General features: G+C 50.8%; 2 protein-coding genes across 4 annotated transcripts in view; both read left to right on the top strand.

The window, feature by feature from the left end:
- Positions 1-3179: 3179 nt before the first annotated feature.
- ARPIN (actin related protein 2/3 complex inhibitor) lies at positions 3180-12673 on the top strand. Its single transcript, XM_036415534.2, has 6 exons — positions 3180-3381; positions 5520-5595; positions 6201-6333; positions 8521-8727; positions 9590-9753; positions 11956-12673. Exons 1-6 carry the CDS (start codon positions 3290-3292, stop codon positions 11962-11964), a joined length of 681 nt encoding a protein of 226 aa, XP_036271427.1. The 5' UTR covers positions 3180-3289; the 3' UTR covers positions 11965-12673.
- A 2821-nt stretch (positions 12674-15494) lies between these two features.
- The window catches only part of LOC118706304 (AP-3 complex subunit sigma-2), a 28180-nt gene continuing 26591 nt past the window's right edge, over positions 15495-17083 (top strand). For all 3 annotated transcript variants that reach the window (XM_036415538.2, XM_036415539.2, XM_036415536.2), the window contains exon 1: positions 15495-15650. In XM_036415538.2, the coding sequence (XP_036271431.1) occupies positions 15582-15650 (69 nt within the window). In that variant the 5' untranslated portion in view covers positions 15495-15581. The remainder of the gene's footprint in view (positions 15651-17083) is intronic.

The raw sequence follows: 17083 nt of genomic DNA, 5'->3' as shown, positions 1-17083 counted from the left end.
CTGCCTCTTGCACACCCCTACTGAGAATGTGCCCGCAACCAAGGTACATGCCCTTGACCGGAATCAAACCTGGGACCCTCTAGTCCCCAGGCCGATGCTCTATCCACTGAGCCAAACCATCTAGAGTAGGGGTGTCGAACTCAATCAGAGAAGGGGCCAAAATCTAAAATCCAGCCTAAATCGCGGGCCGAATGGTTTACTGAACAGTCATAAACTGTCATTGTGATGGAAACGCAGCGGAGTGCAGTGATGACAAGCGCGGTGCGGGCCACATTGCAAGGCCTGGCGGGACGGGTTTGGCCCGCGGGCCTTGTGTTTGACACATGTGGCTAGAGCAACACCTGAGTAATTCTGATGCCACTTCATGGCAGGGGTTATCACCCCCCACTTACTGTTAGCAATCACGTCCCTTTGGCCACCGGAAAATAGGCGATGCAATTTCTCAGGCCTCTCCAGAGAGCGATCTTGTAAGGAGCCCCCTGGGGACCAGTGGTCTGAAGGGGCAGGTGGGGTGGCATGGCCATACGGTGAGGCGTGGAGGACGGCTTCTGCCCGCAGTCAGTGGAGCCCCAGCAGAGCTGGTCGCCACGGTGGAGTGGCTGGGACAGGGAGTGGCGAGGACAGGGAGTAGCTGGGACAGGGAGTGGTGGGGACAGAGAGTAGCTGGGACAGGGAGTGGCGGGGACAGAGAGTGGCGGGGACAGGGAGTAGCTGGGACAGGGAGTAGCTGGGACAGGGAGTGGTGGGGACAGGGAGTAGCTGGGACAAGGAGTAGCTGGGACAGGGAGTGGCGGGGACAGAGAGTAGCTGGGACAGAGAGTAGCTGGGACAGGGAGTAGCTGGGACAGGGGGTAGCTGGGACAGGGAGTGACGGGGACATGGAGTAGCTGGGACAGGGAGTAGCTGGGACAGGGAGCAGCTGGGACAGGGAGTGGTGGGGACAGAGAGTAGCTGGGACAGGGAGTAGCTGGGACAGGGAGTGGCGGGGACAGAGAGTAGTGGGGACAGAGAGTGGCTGGGACAGGGAGTGGCGGGGACAGAGAGTAGCTGGGACAGGGAGTAGCTGGGACAGGGAGTAGCTGGGACAGGGTACATCCAAGGCCCTGTGAGGCCGGGAGGCTGTGACGCGGCAGGACGAGCTGCCTGATACGAAGGCCTGTCACGGATTTTCCTCCGAACAAGGCCTGCCCTGTTTGCATTTATCGACACCACGTGATGGATAGGTATAGTTCTTATTCTGACATCTTCTTTTACAGGATGTCTCCTCTCCCGGGTGCCTCCTTTGTTGTGCGTGTCTTTGGCTCTGTGCCGTGTGTGCGTGTGCGTGTTTGTGTGTGCGTGTGCGCGCGCATGTGCGTGTGCATGTGCGTGCGTGTGTGTGTGTGTGTGTGTGTGTGTAAATTCGCTGCAGTTGTGGCCCTTTGGCATTCTCGCTCTGGAACCCCCAGACTTTATCAGGACGAGACAGACGTTGTCAGGTCTGCTAGGATGTGATCTGACGTGGCCTGTGTGGCTCAGTGGTTGAGCATCGACCCATGCACCAAGAGGTTGCCTGTTTGATTCCCGGCCAGGGCACATGCCCAGGTTGCGGGCTCAATCCCCATAGCAGGGCATGCAGAGGCAGCCGATCAATGTCTGTCTGTCTGTCTGTCTGTGTCTCTCTTAAAAAAAAAAATTTTTTTTTAAAGTCCTAGCCAGTTTGGCTCAGTGGATAGAGTGTTGGCTTGCGGATTAAAGGAACCTGGGTTTGATTCTGTTCAAGGGCATATGCCCGGGTGGCGGGTTCAAACCCCAGTGGGAGCATGCAGGAGTCAGCTGATGAACAATTCTCTCTCATCATTGGTGTTATTATCTCTCCCTCCCTCTCCGATCCTCTCTAGAAAAAAAACAAAACAAAACAACAAACAGAAAACAGCTAAGCCCTAGTCGGTGTGGCTCAGTGGACAGAGCGTCAACCTGTGGACCAAAAGGTCCTGGGTTCGATTCAGTCAAGGGCATGTACCTGGGTTGCAGGCTCCTCCTGGCCCCCCCGGCCCTGGTCAGGGAGCGTGCAGGAGGCAACCAATCGATGTGTTTCTTTCACATCGATGTTTCTCTCTGTCTTTCTCTCTCTCTAAAAAGAAAAAAAAAATTAATGGAAAAGCATCCCGGGTAGGGATTCACACACACACACACACACACACACACACACACACACACACACGACTACAGCCCTGTTCGGTGGCTCCGTTGGTTGGAGTGTCAGCGCACGCTAGCAGGGGACATTTGGACAAAGGGCAGTGGGGAGCCTGGGTTCAAGAATATCAAGGGAGGACAGAGAGGGGCAGTGCTGTGCTCTGGAACGAGTTTATTACTCCTTTTAAATTATATATCTTTTTTATTGATTTCAGAAAGGAAGGGAGAGGGAGAGAGAGAGAGAAACATCCTTGAGAAGAGAGAATCATGGATTGGCTGTCTGTCTCCTGCCCACAACCGGGGCCTGTGCCCTTGACTGGAAATCGAACCCGGGACCCTTCTGTCTGCAGGCCAGCCGGTGCTCTACCCACTGAGCCACACCGGCTGGGGCCCAACCCCATTTCACAGAGCAGAAATCACAGGCTCCCGAGATTGAGGAACTTGTCCACAGCGGGAGTTCCAACCCCCTAGCTCTGACACCCAACCCTAGGCCCTGCGTCAGTCAGTCGCAGACCCCAGGAACCTCAGCCAAGCCATTGTGGGATCTGGGGCGGGCCCAAGAGCAGCTTCGGCGCCCCCCTCCCTAACTCCCCTACCCCCTTCCCCTTCCCATAAGGCTTCTCCCTTTTCTCTATTCCTATTCTCTGGAGTTGATCCTATAGGATCTCTGTTCTCCCAGGGCCCCTATAGGATATTTCTTCTTCCAGAGCCAATCCCATAGGATCTCTGTTCTCCCAGAGCCGATCCTATAGGATATTTCTTCTTCCAGAGCCAATCCCATAGGATCTCTGTTCTCCCAGAGCCGATCCTATGGGATCACTGGGCCTCAGTTTCTCTGTGCGGGTATTGGGGCAGGGGTGTCTCTCTCCAGGAACAGGAAAAGGGAGAGAAGAAGGAAGGAAGGGCTATGGGATCCCAGCCCGCCCAGGGTCTGCCCAGATGCCCCTTCCCGGCTCGCATGGTCCCGGGGCGGGAATGAGGCGCGGCCCCTTTAGGTCCCGCCCAGGAACTCCGGGCGCCGCGGCCTTCCCGGAACCGCAGGGAGCGGGAGTCGCTGGTCTCTGCTCCCGGTCCGGTCCGGTCCGGTCCGGTCCCGGTCCGGATCCCGAGGAGGATGAGTCGCATCTACCAGGACAGCGCGCTCCGGAACAAGGCGGTGCGGAGCGCGCAGCTGCGCGGGGCCTGGGAGCCGGCCGCCCACCAGGGGTAACCCCCCCCCCCCCCACACACACACACACACACACACGCACCCCGGCTTTTACTGGGGCTCCCCGATCAGGTGGGGTCTCCCCGATCGGGTGGGGTCTCCTGGGGCCGGTGAGAGGAAAAGCAGGCGGTGCCAAAGCTCCTCCCGCGCGCCCTCCCCTTGGCACGCAGGCGCGGCGCACCCCCTGACACCCCGATCGATGGATCGATCGATGGATCGATCGGGTTAAACCCTTGGAGAGCGTTGGGTCTCCACCCCCAAACCTGGCCCCAACGTGGGTGCCGGGTTCTCACGATCTCGGTCTCCACCCTCCACTCCCCCTGGCAGCCGCTTGCCAGCTGGCCCAGCCTTCCTTCTGGCCTGGGCACGGCTGGCACCGGATCCAGAGTCCAGAGGGGTGTCGGGGCCGAGGGGTGGGGCGGGGGTGGGATGTGGGAGGCGCAGGCCTGCCCCGAGGGACCCAGAAGTTGGGAGAAGGAAGGAACGGGCCTTTGAGGGTAGGGGGGGGGGGGTGACAGAGGCACCTAGGTACAGACAGTAGCCAGGTTTTGCACCCCTGCCCCACGCCTCTCCCATTTTTGGGGTTCCCCAAACAGGAAACCCACACTCAGTTCTGCTTTCATGCAAAGTGGAATCAGGAAGTGGGGTTCCCAGCTCTTCTCAGTGGGAACCCCGCAATCTGGACCCTAGGCTTCTTTGTCTCCAAAATAGCCATGAGAACAGGGATGTGAGAGTGCTTTAAGCAGGTGAAAATGCCCTATCCGGTCTGGCTCAGTGGCTAGATTCCGGTCCCGGGTTCGATTCCCAGTCATGGGCATGTACCTTGGTTACGGACACATACCCAGTGGGGAGTGTGCAGGAGGCAGCTGATTGATGTTTCTAACTATCTCTCGTCATTCCTCTTTAAAAATAAATAAGTAAAAATAAACAGGTGAAAAATAAAAGATTTATTTTATTTTTTTATTTATAAAACTTTTAATTTTTCCTTTTTCTTCTTTTTTTTATTGTTTAAAGTATTCCATATAATAGTACATATATCTCCTTTTTCCCCCCCAATTGACCTTCCCCCTGTCCCATGCCCTCATCCCACCCCTCAAGATTTTTAAAAAATTGATTAGTTGACTTGAGAGAGATAAGCATCAATTTGTTGTTCCACTTGTTTATTCATTGGTTGATTATTTTATAAAAAATATTTTTATTGATTTCAGAGAGGAAGGGAGAGGGGAGAGAGAGAGACAGAAACATCAATGATGAGAGAGAAGCATTGACCAGCTGCCTCCTGCATGCCCCCTACTGGGGATCAAGCCCACAAACTGGGCATGTGCCTTTGACTGGAATCGAACCCGGGACCCTTCAGTCAGCAGGCTGAAGATGTTATCCACTGAGCCAAACCAGCTAGGGCAATTGGACCTGGAATCAAACCTGCAACTGGTCTAACCCAGTGGTCGGCAAACTCATTAGTCAACAGAGGCAAATATCAATAGCACAACAATTGAAATTTCTTCGGAGAGCCACATTTTTTTTAACTTAAACTTCTTCTAACACCACTTCTTCAACATAGACTTGCCCAGGCCATGGTATTCTGTGGAAGAGCCACACTCAAGGGGCCAAAGAACCCCATGTGGCTCTCGAGCCACAGTTTGCTGACCACGGGTCTCATCAACCCAACTACCTAGCCAAAGCAGGAAAGATAACTTTATAGCAACTTAGACACCCTTTATAATTTGGTTAAATAAAAAAAATAAGCTCTTTTATACATAATAAACACTGATTAGTTTACCAAACAGCGTCCCATACATGATCTTACGTCATCATCACAGAAGCAGAGTGAGATGACTGTTGCTCTCCCATTTTGCAGATGGGAAGAATGAGTCCCTGGTGACAGTCCTTCCCGCAGGAGGGGCCATCGTTTGGCCTCGCAGCCTGACAAGGTTCCCTCCTACCCCCTCAGCAGCACCCCAACCTTTGGGACCCCCAAAGGCATGGAGGCCCCACGTGGGAAGCACAGAGAAGGGGGCCGCTTGTACACATAGGAGCTGCCTCAGTCCCAGTGCAGACTCTGAACTGGGCCTGGAACCTAGGGCTCTCTCCTGACGACTGGCAGAGCCAGCTGATCCCTCCCTCTCATCCCATCCAGGGGAAACGGTGTCCTGCTGGAGGGAGAGCTGGTGGATGTATCTCGGCACAGCATCTCGGATGCTCATGGCAGAAAGGTGAGGATGCCCAAACCGGTGTGGCTCAGTGGATAGAGCGTCGGCCTGCGGACTGAAAGGTCCCAGGTTCGGTTCCGGTCAAGGGCATGTGCCTTGGTTTCGGGCACATCCCCAGTGGGGGGTGTGCAAGAGGCAGCTGGGAAGAAGGGAGAGGGACATCGACGGGAGAGAATCATTGATCAGCTGTCTCTTGCACACCCCCCCACCAGGGATGTGCCTTCAACCAAGGTACATGCCCTTGACTGGAATCGAACATGGGACCTTTCAGTCCGCAGGCGGACGCTCTATCCACTGGGCCAAACTGGTTTCGGCTATCATTGGTATTTCTATCTCTCTCTCCTTCTCCCTTCCTCTCTCTGAAATCAATAAAAATATATTAAAACAAAACATGTGAATGAATGAATGAATGAATGGGTGTACGTATGGGTGGACGAATGGATCAATATTGGAGTAGGCAGGGACCTGCACAGCTAGAATGTTTTTTGGAGCCAAGGGCGGGGTTCCAGGGTGTAGAGTTTGGGGAGGGCTGCAGGGAGTGTCTGTGTGTATTGGGGAGTAGGGGAGGGGGAGTGGAGCAGCCCCCTAACTCTCCGCCTGCCCCCCAGGAGCGCTACTACGTCCTGTACATCCGGCCCAGCCACATCCACCGCCGGAAGTTCGACCCCAAGGGCAACGAGATCGAGCCCAACTTCAGCGCCACCAGGAAGGTGAACACAGGCTTCCTCATGTCGTCCTACAGTAGGTACCTCGGCCCTGCGGCCCGAGAAAGGGTCTTTTCAGCACGACTGACTCTATTTTATAAATATATATTAATTGCCGAAACCGGTGTGGCTCAGTGGATAGAGCGTCGGCCTGCGGACTGAAGGGTCCCGGGTTCCGTTCCGGTCAGGGGCATGTACCTTGGTTGCAGGCACATCCCCAGTAGGGGGCGTGCAAGAGGTGGCTGATCGATGTTTCTCTCTCATCGATGTTTCTAGCTCTCTATCCCTCTCCCTTCCTCTCTGTAAAAAATCAATAAAATATATTTAAAAATAAATAAATATTTTTATTGATTTCAGAGAGGAAGAGAGAGGGAGAGAGAGAGAGAGAGAAACATCAGTGATGAGAGAGAATCATGGATCTGCTGCCTCCTGCATGCCCCCTACTGGGGGGATGGAGCCCACAATCTGTGCCCTGAGGGGAATCGAACCTGGATCTCCTGGTTCATAGGTCGACTCAGCTACCCAGCCAAGCCAGCCGGGCAGCATGATAGGCTTTAAAGCCCATGTCTGGCCAAAACCGGTTTAGCTCAGTGGATAGAGCGTCAGCCTGCGGACTGAAAGGTCCCGGGTTCGATTCCGGTCAAGGGCGTGTACCTTGGTTGCGGGCACATCCCTGGTGGGGGGTGTGCAAGAGGCAGCTGGTCGATGTGTCTCTCTCATCAATGTTTCTAGCTCTCCATCCCTCTCCCTTCCTCTCTGTGAAAAATAAATAAAATATATTTAAAATAAAATAAAAATAAAATAAAGCCCATGTCTGGCCTGAGGGCCCCTGACTGAACCCTGTACCCCGTTCACGCAGATGATCCCAGTGCTTCTGTCCTCTCTCCCCCTTCCCCCGCCCCCTCAGTCTGGCAGAATCACCCATGAACCTGGCTCCGGGCTCTCACTGCCTTGGTGCCTCCACTTTGCTGCCAAAATTGTCGTTTGGGTCTTGGGCCCTTCGTGGTGTTGTTTCCCTCCCCGGTGCTGGCAGTAGCGGGACCTCTGCTCTCTACGCCTGTGAGGGGAAGGTTTTGAGGTTGCACGGCATCCATCCACCCCCCTGTCATTGCGTTCATCCGTGCTTTCCACAGCTCATTCATTCTCTGAGCATGGTTGTTGTTCATCCTCACCCGACGATATTTTTCCCATTGATTTTTAGAGAGCGGAAAGGAGGGGCAGAGACAGAGAGAAACATCGATGTGAGAGAGACACAGTGATTGGCTGACTCCCGTTTGTGCCCCAGCCAGGACCGGGAATCAAGCCTGCTGCCTGTACGTGCCCTTGACTGGCATTGAACCCGGGGCCCTTCAGTCCAAAGGCTGATGCTCTACCCACTGAGCCAAACCGGTTAGGGCTGAACATTTTTATTTATTTATTTATTTATTATTATTTTTTTTTAATGTATTTTATTGATTTTTTTTACAGAGAGGAAGGGAGAGGGATAGAAAGTCAGAAACATCGATGAGAGAGAAACATCGATCTGCTGCCTCTTGCACACCCCCTACCGGGGTTGTGTCCACAACCAGAGTACATGCCCTTGACCAGAATCGAACCCGGGTCCCTTGAGTCCAAAGGCCGACGCTCTATCCACTGAGCCAAACCGGTTTCGGCTGAACAATTTTTTTACTAGAGGCCTGGTGAATGAAAATTCTTTTCTTTTCTTTTTAAAAAAATATATTTTATTGATTTTTTTTACAGAGAGGAAGAGAGAGGGATAGAGAGTTAGAAACATCAATGAGAGAGAATCATCGATCCGCTGTCTCTTGCACACCCCCTACTGGGGATGTGCCCGCAACCAAGGTCCATGCCCTTGACCGGAATCGAACCTGGGACCTTTCAGTCCGCAGGCCGACGCTCTATCCACTGAACCACCCCGGTTAGGGCTAATTTATTTGTTTTTTAATCTCACTCGAGAATATTTTTCCATTGATTTTTAGGGAGAGTGGAAGAGAGAGGGAAAGACAGAGAGAAACATCGATGTGGGAGGAACACATTGACTGGTTGCCTCCTGCATGGGGCCAGGAAGGAGCTTGCCACGGAGGCACATGCCCTTGCCTGGAATTGAGCCCGGGATCCATTGGTCGGCAGGCCGATGCTCTATCCACTGAGCCGCACCGTCTAGGGCCCCTCGTGCTGGTCCCACAGCGGGAACAATCCATCCTCTTGTGCTGTGTGCCTGCAGAGGTGGACGCCAAGGGGGACACGGACAGACTCACGCCCGAGGCCCTGAAGGAGCTGGTGAATAAGCCGGAGCTGCTGGCTCTGACCCAGAGCCTCACGCCCGAGCAGACCGTGGCCTTCTGGGTGCCCGAGTCCGAGATGGAGGCCCTGGAGCTGGAGCTGGGGGCCGGGATTCGGCTGAAAACCCGAGGCGACGGCCCCTTCCTGGGTGAGCAGTGCAGCCCTCGTGTTCCCATTTGGCCTGGGCCCCCCCCCCCCCCCCGCCCCAAACCCTCCTGCTTGGAGATCTGGGAGCAGCCAGGTCTGGCCTCTGGGGGACAAGACCCTTTGAGAAACATCCCTAAATTCCAGGGCCGTGCCCTGAGGCCCTGGACACCCTGGATTGTGGGATGCTGTCCAGTCCCATGGTACCTGTGGGTGCCCATTCCTACCGCGTTTCCCCGAAAATAAGGCATCCTCTGAAAATAAGACCTACTGATGGGTTTCCTTCTGAGTGAAATATAAGGCATCCCCCCCGAAAATAAGCCCCCCCCCCTCCAGGCTAACCATGAGAGATTTGGCCCCCTGATTCTGAAAGAAATGGAGTCACAAGAAATTCACCGGGAAATTCAGGAATTGGATTGTTAGGATGATGTTCCAGAAGATGATGACGTGATTGTCATTGAATGAATGAGTCAATTCTTGATACTGTAGGATTCACAGTTTGTCTGGTTTGTGTTGACAACGACCGTACTGCCGTACCGTAGACAGGTAATAGATTTCCTTTATGTTCATTTAACAATAAATGTGCGCCGTATTCTTCTTTGTGGAAAAATAAGGCATCCCCTGAACATAAGACCTAGCGCATCTTTGGGAGCAAAAATTAATCTAAGACACTGTCTTATTTTCGGGGAAACAGGGTAGCTGGGGCCTTGGGGGTCCCATCCACGGTCTCTCTGAGGTCCACCCCCAGGCCTGCAGAGAACAATGGCTCACGCCCCGGCTACAGGGACCCCCGGAGAATGGGGCCAGCCCCCCAGTGGGTTCCCACCCCAGGAAGAGAGGCCACTCAGCTTCCTTCCTTCTCGCAGATTCGTTAGCCAAACTCGAGGCTGGAACAGTGACCAAGTGCAATTTCGCTGGCGACGCGAAGACGGGCGCGTCATGGACCGACAACATCATGGCCCGGAAGCCTTCCGAAGGGGCCAAGGCGGAGACCCGAGAGCAGGGGGACGGGGCGGAGGATGCGGAGTGGGTAGGTCAGGGGCAACGACCGTGGACCTGGCGATGGAGTGGTTTACCTCTTGGCAGGAGTTGTGCGTTTTTAATATTTTTTTTAAAATATATTTTATTGATTTTTCATAGAGAGGAAGAGAGAGGGATAGAGAGTTAGAAACATCGATGAGTGAGAATCATCGATCAGCTGCCTCCTGCACACTCCCCACTGGGGATGTGCCCACAATCAAGGTACATGCCCTTGACCAGAATCGAACCTGGGACCCTTCAGTCTGCAGGCTGACACTCTATCCACTGAGCCAAACCGGTTAGGGCTGTTTTTAACATATATATATATATATATATATATATATATATATATATATATATATATATTATTGCTTTTTAGAGAGGAAGGGCGAGGGAGAGAGAAAAACATCAATGATAGAGAGAGAGAATCATGGATCGGCTGCCTCCTGCACGCCCCCTACTGGGAATCCAGCCCACAACCCAGGCATGTTCCCCGACCGGGAATGCAACTGGGACCTCTTGGTTCCTGGGTCAGCGCTCAACCACTGAGCCACACCGGCTGGGCTGGCTGGGCTTGGCAGGAGCTTTGTCCGTACCAGCGGTAGTTGTGTGTAGGACAAGGAGACAGCAGTGTGGACTTGACCCTCCAGCCTTGTTGGAACTCCGTGGCCTTCCTGAGGGTGTGTTGCATCGGGAAAATTCTTCAAGGTGTGAAGGCGGACAACCTGGGACCTTCCTTTTTTTCTTTTGTCTTTTTTCTCCTCACCTGAGGATGTTTTCCCATTGATTTCTAGAGAGAGTGGAAGAGGGCGAGAAAGACAGAGAAATATCGATGTCAGAGAGACGTCTTGATTGGTTGCTCCTGCATGCGCCCCTACCAGGGCCCAGGCCAGGGAGGAGCCTGCAACCCAGAACCGTGCCCTTGACCAGAATCAAACCTGGGACCCTTCAGTCCACAGGCCAGTGCTCTATCCACTGAGCCACACCGGTTAGGTCCTGGGATCTTTCTTTTTGGTGGGTCTGAACTGTGCCCATTTACAAGAAATCCCCAGAGATGTATAAAAGCAAGGGACAGCCTGGGTTGTGGGCTCGATCCCCAGTGGAGGGCATGCAGGAGGCAGCTGATCCATGATTCTCATCATTGATGTTTCTCTCTCACTCCCTCTCCCTTCCTCTCTGAAATCAATTAAAAAAAAAAAAAAAAAAAGCGGGACACAGAGAATGGACAGTAGAAGGGACCGTGTGACTTCAGAGCAAGTCTGCAAACACTGTCACACCCAGCGACTACCATCAGCCAGGCGGAGGCAGCCAAGCAAGGAATGCATATTTCCTTTCTCTGTTCTGGGCGCTCTGCCCAGAGCGGCTAGGAAATGGCTAACTGGGTGCTCAGCGGTTGTTGTTTTTTTCTTTGTTTGTTTGCCAATGGTCAGCCCTCTAGTTGACCTCAACCTACTCACCGCTTACTATTTGTTTTGGCGGAAGTGTATTTCACCTGAAGATCTGAATTGATGTCAAACGCCCCAAATGGAGCATTCAGAAACAGAGTCACAGAAAAACTGGGCTGTTTGTCTCGGTGATGGAGATGACAGCCTTTGTCGGAGAAAACAGACCACAGGTGGACGAGAGGGTCTGGATTTCCATTTGTCTTGATAAAGTGAGTCTTGGCCCGGCTGGTGTCGCTCAATGGTTGAGCATCGACCTATGAACCAGGAGGTCACGGTTCGATTCCCGGTCAGGGCACTTGCTTGGGTTATGGGCTCCATTCCCAGTGTAGGGTGTGCAAGAGGCAGCTGATCAATGATTCTCTCTCATCGTTAATGTTTCTCTCTCTCCTTCCCCTTTTCTCTCTGAAATTAATAAAAATACATTAAAAAATAAAGTAAGTAAGTCTTGGACAGAGAAACAATTGGAGATGTCAGCTGACGCCCTGGGCCACCTCTAAAGAGGTGAGGCTGAGTCCTAGCCAGTTTGGCTCTGTGGATAGAGCATCAGCCTGCAGACTGAAGGGTCCCAGGTTCAATTACCATCAAGGGCATGTACCTTGGTTGCGGGCACATCTCCAGTGCGGGGTGTGCAGGAGGCAGCTGATGGGTCTTTCTCTCATCGATGTTTCTAATTCTCTCTTCCTCTCCCTTCCTCTCTGTGAAAAAATCAATAAAATATATATATTTAAAATATGTGCTCACTTCACGTCTCTTTGCTTTATCCCCAGGACGACTGAGGTTTCTGGAAGAAGGCGTAACCCCAGGGCTCACCGACGCTGAGAATTTCTGCCATCGACTTCCCTTCTGCAGTTCAAGGAGATTAAAAAAAAAAAAAAAATGCCTGGCTGGTGTGGCTCAGTGGTTGAGCATCAACCTAGGAACCAGGAGGTCGCCAGAGGCCTTCCTCGCTCTGAACAAGCCGTGCTGAGACCAAATCCAACAGCCACACCCTTAGCATCAGGGCCGCTGTAGCCTCCTAGTTTTTTTGACAGCCACGGCCTGAGGGCAGCTGTGTCTCTGCAGGCAGGTGGTGAGTGAGTGCCCCAGCCCCAGCGCGGTCAGAGGAACTGGGCTTGGTCTCGGTGCAGAATTCGGAAACATCCCCCTTGTATATGCAAAGCGGCCCGGAGGAAGAGAAGCTGACAGCTACTCCCTCTGCCCTGGGATTCTCCCGGTTCTTCCCTCACCTGTCCTCCCTGGTGCTCTGGGCCAGGGCCTCTGCTCTGCTGCTCAGGCCTCCTGTCCCTGGTGCCCTTTTCTCTCCTGAAGCTGCCAGTTCTCTCTTCCTCCTCTGTGTCTCCGCCACCTTGGGGGGGTCCTGCTTCCTGGCCTCTCTGTCTGCTTGTCTGGGGATGCTGTGCCCAGGTGTGGCTGGCTGGTCCTCACCTCTCAGACACACTCTGCCAGGCCACGTTTTTGATAGCACCTTCCCCCCCCCGCCCCCCCTTCCCTTTTTCTTTTTTAAACAAAACATTTTTATTTTATTTTTTTATTTCAGAGAGGAAGGGAGAGGGAGAGAGAGATAGAAACATCAGTGATGATGCTGCCTCCTGCACGAGGGATGGAGCCCAAAACCTGGGCACGTGCCCTGACTGGGAATCAAACTGGTGACCTCCGGGTTCCTAGGTTGATGCTCAACCACTGAGCCACACTGGCTGGGCATTTTTTTTTTTTAATCTTTATTGTTGAAAGATTAAAAAGACATATTGTTTATATGTCCCCTTTTCCCTCCATTGCCCTCTCCTGCCCCTGTCCCCCCAGGCCTTCACCACCCTATTCTGTGTCCATGGGTTATGCATATATGCACCCAAGTTCAGTGGTTGATCTCTCCCTGCCTTCCCTCTGAGGTTTGACAGTCTGTTCCAGGTTTCTTTGTCTCTGGGTCTATTTTTGTTCATCAGTTTATGAGATTATCCTTTTTCCATCGTTATATAATCACTTTCCATATTGCTACTGAGTTTTCATAACCATTATTATTATTTTTTTAAGATCGGCTACCATTTAATAGCTCTATCGTTGTCCAATTTTGGGGTAATTCTTTGGTTCCTTTTTAAAGATATATATATGTGTATTTTTTAATTGATTTTTTTACAGAGGAAGGGATAGAGAGTTAGAAACATCGATGAGAGAGAAATATTAATCAGCTGCCTCCTGCACACTCCCCACTGGGGATGTGCCCGCAGCCAAGGCACATGCCCTTGACCAGAACCAAACCTGGGACCCTTCAGTCCGCAGGCCAATGCTCTATCCACTGAGCCAAATCGGTTCTGGCTGCTAACACTTTTAAAAATTGTATTTAATAAGGTGAAAATACTTTAATTTTAAAGTTAATACTTTATTTTAATTAGCCTTTCCCCCATTAATAGCGAGCTTAAACATTTTCATTTCCTAGATGTGTTTCCTCTTTTGTTTTTCAGTTTCTTTGCCCATTTATCTACTAAGGGAGTAACTCTTTTCGGTTTATCACAGCTATTTCTGTTTTAAAATATAACCATTTGCCATATTTTATGAGACTGACACGCTGCCTACTGCGCTAAGGAGGCAGCTCCTTGGCCATGATTTTAACAACTTTTCCATTTTTATTTGTTCCCACATTTAAAAATTGGTTTTACAAATATAAAGTCTTTATATAGAGCTGATGACTTGTGGTTTTTATCGCTTCTAAGATATTCTTTTCAGCTGTTACGCAACTTCATTTTCCTCCATTTTTAGTTATTATCTAGTTTTATATTTGTCTCTAAACCACTTTACTAAACTTTAATTTTAGAAGGATATGAAGTGAGATAACGAAATTGCTTAATTTCAAATTGCTAACCAGTTATGCCAACATATTTATTGCATTTCCCCCCACTGTCAGGTTATCATTTCTCCTACATCACATAGTAAATTATTTCATATTTCAATTAGCCATTATATTTCAGTGGGTTTGCTATAGTGACAATGTGACTATCACAGTAGGTTTTGATAGTTGGCAGAGCTAAGTCCCCTCATTCTTTTAGAATTTTCTTTGGTACTCCTCTCAACATTGAAAACATTTTGTTAAGTTTCAGAGCATATTACTGCCTTTTGGATTTTTTTGAATTAAACAACCTTGGCTACAAGACTAATACATTTTTTAAAATATATTTTATTGATTTTTTTTTTTTACAGAGAGGAAGGGAGAAGGATAGAGAGCCAGAAACATCAATCAGCCGTTTCTTGCACACCCTCCACTGGGGGACGTGCCTACAACCAAGGTCCATGCCCTTGACCGGAATCGAACCTGGAACCCTTCAGTCCACAAGCCGACGCTCTATCCACTGAGCCAAACCAGTTTAGGCTAGAGAGTAATACATATTTATTTTAGAAAAGGTATTGATCGATTTTGAGAAACAGAGAAACATTCATTTGTTGGGTCTAATGTTATTTTTTTTTAAACATTTTAAAATCATTGATCAGCTGCCTCCTGCACGCCCATACAGCTTGTGAGGGCCAGGCGAATACATTTTAAAGGTGTTTGAAACATTCCCAGTCATTTGTATAAATGACCCAGTTTGCACCTCCATCTGTAGCCTAAGAAGGTGCTGTCATTAAACGTAAAAAAAAAATAAAAAAAATTTATCAATATGGGGTCGCCGGTACCTTTTCAATGGGATTGCATTAGCGATCTCTTGATTCCACAATTCATATCTACTATGGATGGAATCCAAGAAAGAAAAGAAAGGAAAGGATAGAAAAGGGAAAGGAAGGGAAGGGAATCAAAGGGAAGGGAAGGAGGAAAGAAAGAAGAAAAGGAGGAAGGAAAGGAGGAAAGAGGAGGAAAGAAAGAAAGAAGAAAAGAAATCAAGAAAGAAAAGAAAAGAAAAAAAGAAAGAGAAAGGAGGAAAGAAAGAAAAAGATCTTAACGCGCTCCAACTGGGAAAAGGCTAAATTAGCCTGTATCTCATAGAGGGCAAGCAGGACATGATGTCGGGATGTGGATGGGAAGAGAGGGAGGCCTCCGCCACTTCGCGCAGGCGTTCCTGCGTGGGAACCTGCTTCTCCCACGTGATCAGTGAGGCGAGCGGTCGGTCTGGGCAAAGAACACAGATCCAGACTCGCGTCCCGGCCAGGCTGGCCGAGGAGACAACCCTCCCAGCCTCGGGGTCTCGTGGCCCCCCCAGATCCCTATCCCCGCGGGCCTGCAGCGGGTCCTGGCTCCTCCGCGATCCGGAAGCCGGCCTCTTCGCGGTCCGGCCCTCAGGCGCAGCATGGGGGGGAGTTTCCGCCGGCCGCTTTTCAAAGGCGCACCCACCGGAAGTGCCGGAGTTGTGGCGGAAGTTGATGTTTTCTGGAGACAGCAGGCAGCTCGAAAGGAGCGTGACGGCCGGCAGAGATGATTCAGGCGATTCTGGTTTTCAACAACCACGGGAAGCCGCGGCTGGTCCGCTTCTACCAGCGCTTCGTGAGTGCGGCCCGGCTGCGTCACGTCCCTCCGGGGCACCGCGTCCCCTTCCTCCCGACCCCCAGGCTCCCCTCCTCTCCGCCGACCACCTCGGGCTCCCTCACCACGCGTGACCCTCACACGCCGACCGCTTTCCCGCTCTCCCTGACCCCTTTCCGGACCCTGGCATTTCTATGCCATTTTGTTTTTGTTTTGTTTTTAAATATATTTTATTGATTTTTTACAGAGAGGAAGGGAGAGGGATAGAGAGCTAGAAACATGGTTGAGAGAGAAACATCGATCAGCTGCCCCCTGCACACCCCCTCCTGGGGATGTGCCTGCAACCAAGGTACATGCCCTTGACTGGAATCGAACCCGGGACCCTTCAGTCCACAGGCTGATGCTCTATCCACTGAGCCACACCGGTTAGGGCTCTATGCCATTTTGTGACACCTCCTTGTTCTCTGGGCTCTCTGTAAGTGACCGGGGTGCCTCAAGGAGACCCTGACTGAAACATCAATGATTGAAACATCAATGATGAGAGAATCATTGATCGACTGCCTCCTGCACACCCCATACTGGAGATGGAGCCTGCAACCCGGGCACGTGCTCTTGACCGGAATCAAACCTGGGACCCTCCTGTCTACAAACCAGTGCTCTAACCACTGAGCCAATCCAGCTAGGGCCATGTACTGCAAGTTTTTATGTGGACGTGTGTTTTTCATTCCTCTTGATTTTATACCTAGGAGTAGAATTTCTGGGTCATACGGCCGCTTTATGGTGAACGTTTTGAGGAATTGCCCAATTTTTTCCAAGTGATTGAACCCTTTGGCATTCCCAATTTCAGTATTCGTTCCAATTTCTCTACCTCCCTGGTGACTTTTACTGTTTTCCATTAACGATGTCTTAGTGAGTGTGAAGTAGATTTTTATTGTGGTTTTAATTCCCATTTCCCTAATGTCTAATGATGTTGAGCATCTTTTCCTGTCCTTACTAACCATTTGTACTATCTTTGAAGAACATAGTATTTTTGTAAAAACCATACTAGCTTAGGAGTGAAAAATTAACCTTGTAAAAAGAAAAGTATTGAAGGATATGAGGGATTATTATGATAAAATAATTGAGGGGGGGTGGAGGAGAAACAATTGTAGTAATCTGAACAGTAAAGATTTATTAAAATAGCCAAAACCGGTTTGGCTCAGTGGTAGAGCGTCAGTCTGCGGACTGAAAGGTCCCAGGTTCGATTCTGGTCAAGGGCATGTACATTGGTTGCGGGCACATCCCCAGTAGGGGGTGTGCAAGAGGCAGCTGGTCGATGTTTCTCTCTCATTGACTTTTCTAGCTCTCTATCCGTCTCTCCTCCTCTCTGTAAAAAAATCAATAAAATTTATATTTTTAAAAAAGATTTATTAAAATAAAGAAAGAAAAAGAATAAAATAAATAATTGAGGTCTA

This window comes from Pipistrellus kuhlii, unplaced genomic scaffold, assembly GCF_014108245.1.
Source record: "Pipistrellus kuhlii isolate mPipKuh1 unplaced genomic scaffold, mPipKuh1.p scaffold_m20_p_50, whole genome shotgun sequence".
Classification (NCBI taxonomy): Eukaryota; Metazoa; Chordata; class Mammalia; order Chiroptera; family Vespertilionidae; genus Pipistrellus; species Pipistrellus kuhlii.
The sequence above is the reverse complement of the archived record's forward strand: the minus strand, read 5'-3'. Positions and strand labels throughout refer to the sequence as shown.

Excerpts from the sequence above, each read along its gene's own strand:
- ARPIN (XM_036415534.2), top strand. The coding sequence starts at position 3,290 with ATGAGTCGCATCTACCAGGACAGCGCGCTCCGGAACAAGGCGGTGCGG. Across the intron at positions 3,382-5,519 it reads GAGCCGGCCGCCCACCAGGG|GGGAAACGGTGTCCTGCTGG; the intron begins GTAACCCCCCCC and ends CATCCCATCCAG. Across the intron at positions 6,334-8,520 it reads CTTCCTCATGTCGTCCTACA|AGGTGGACGCCAAGGGGGAC; the intron begins GTAGGTACCTCG and ends GTGTGCCTGCAG.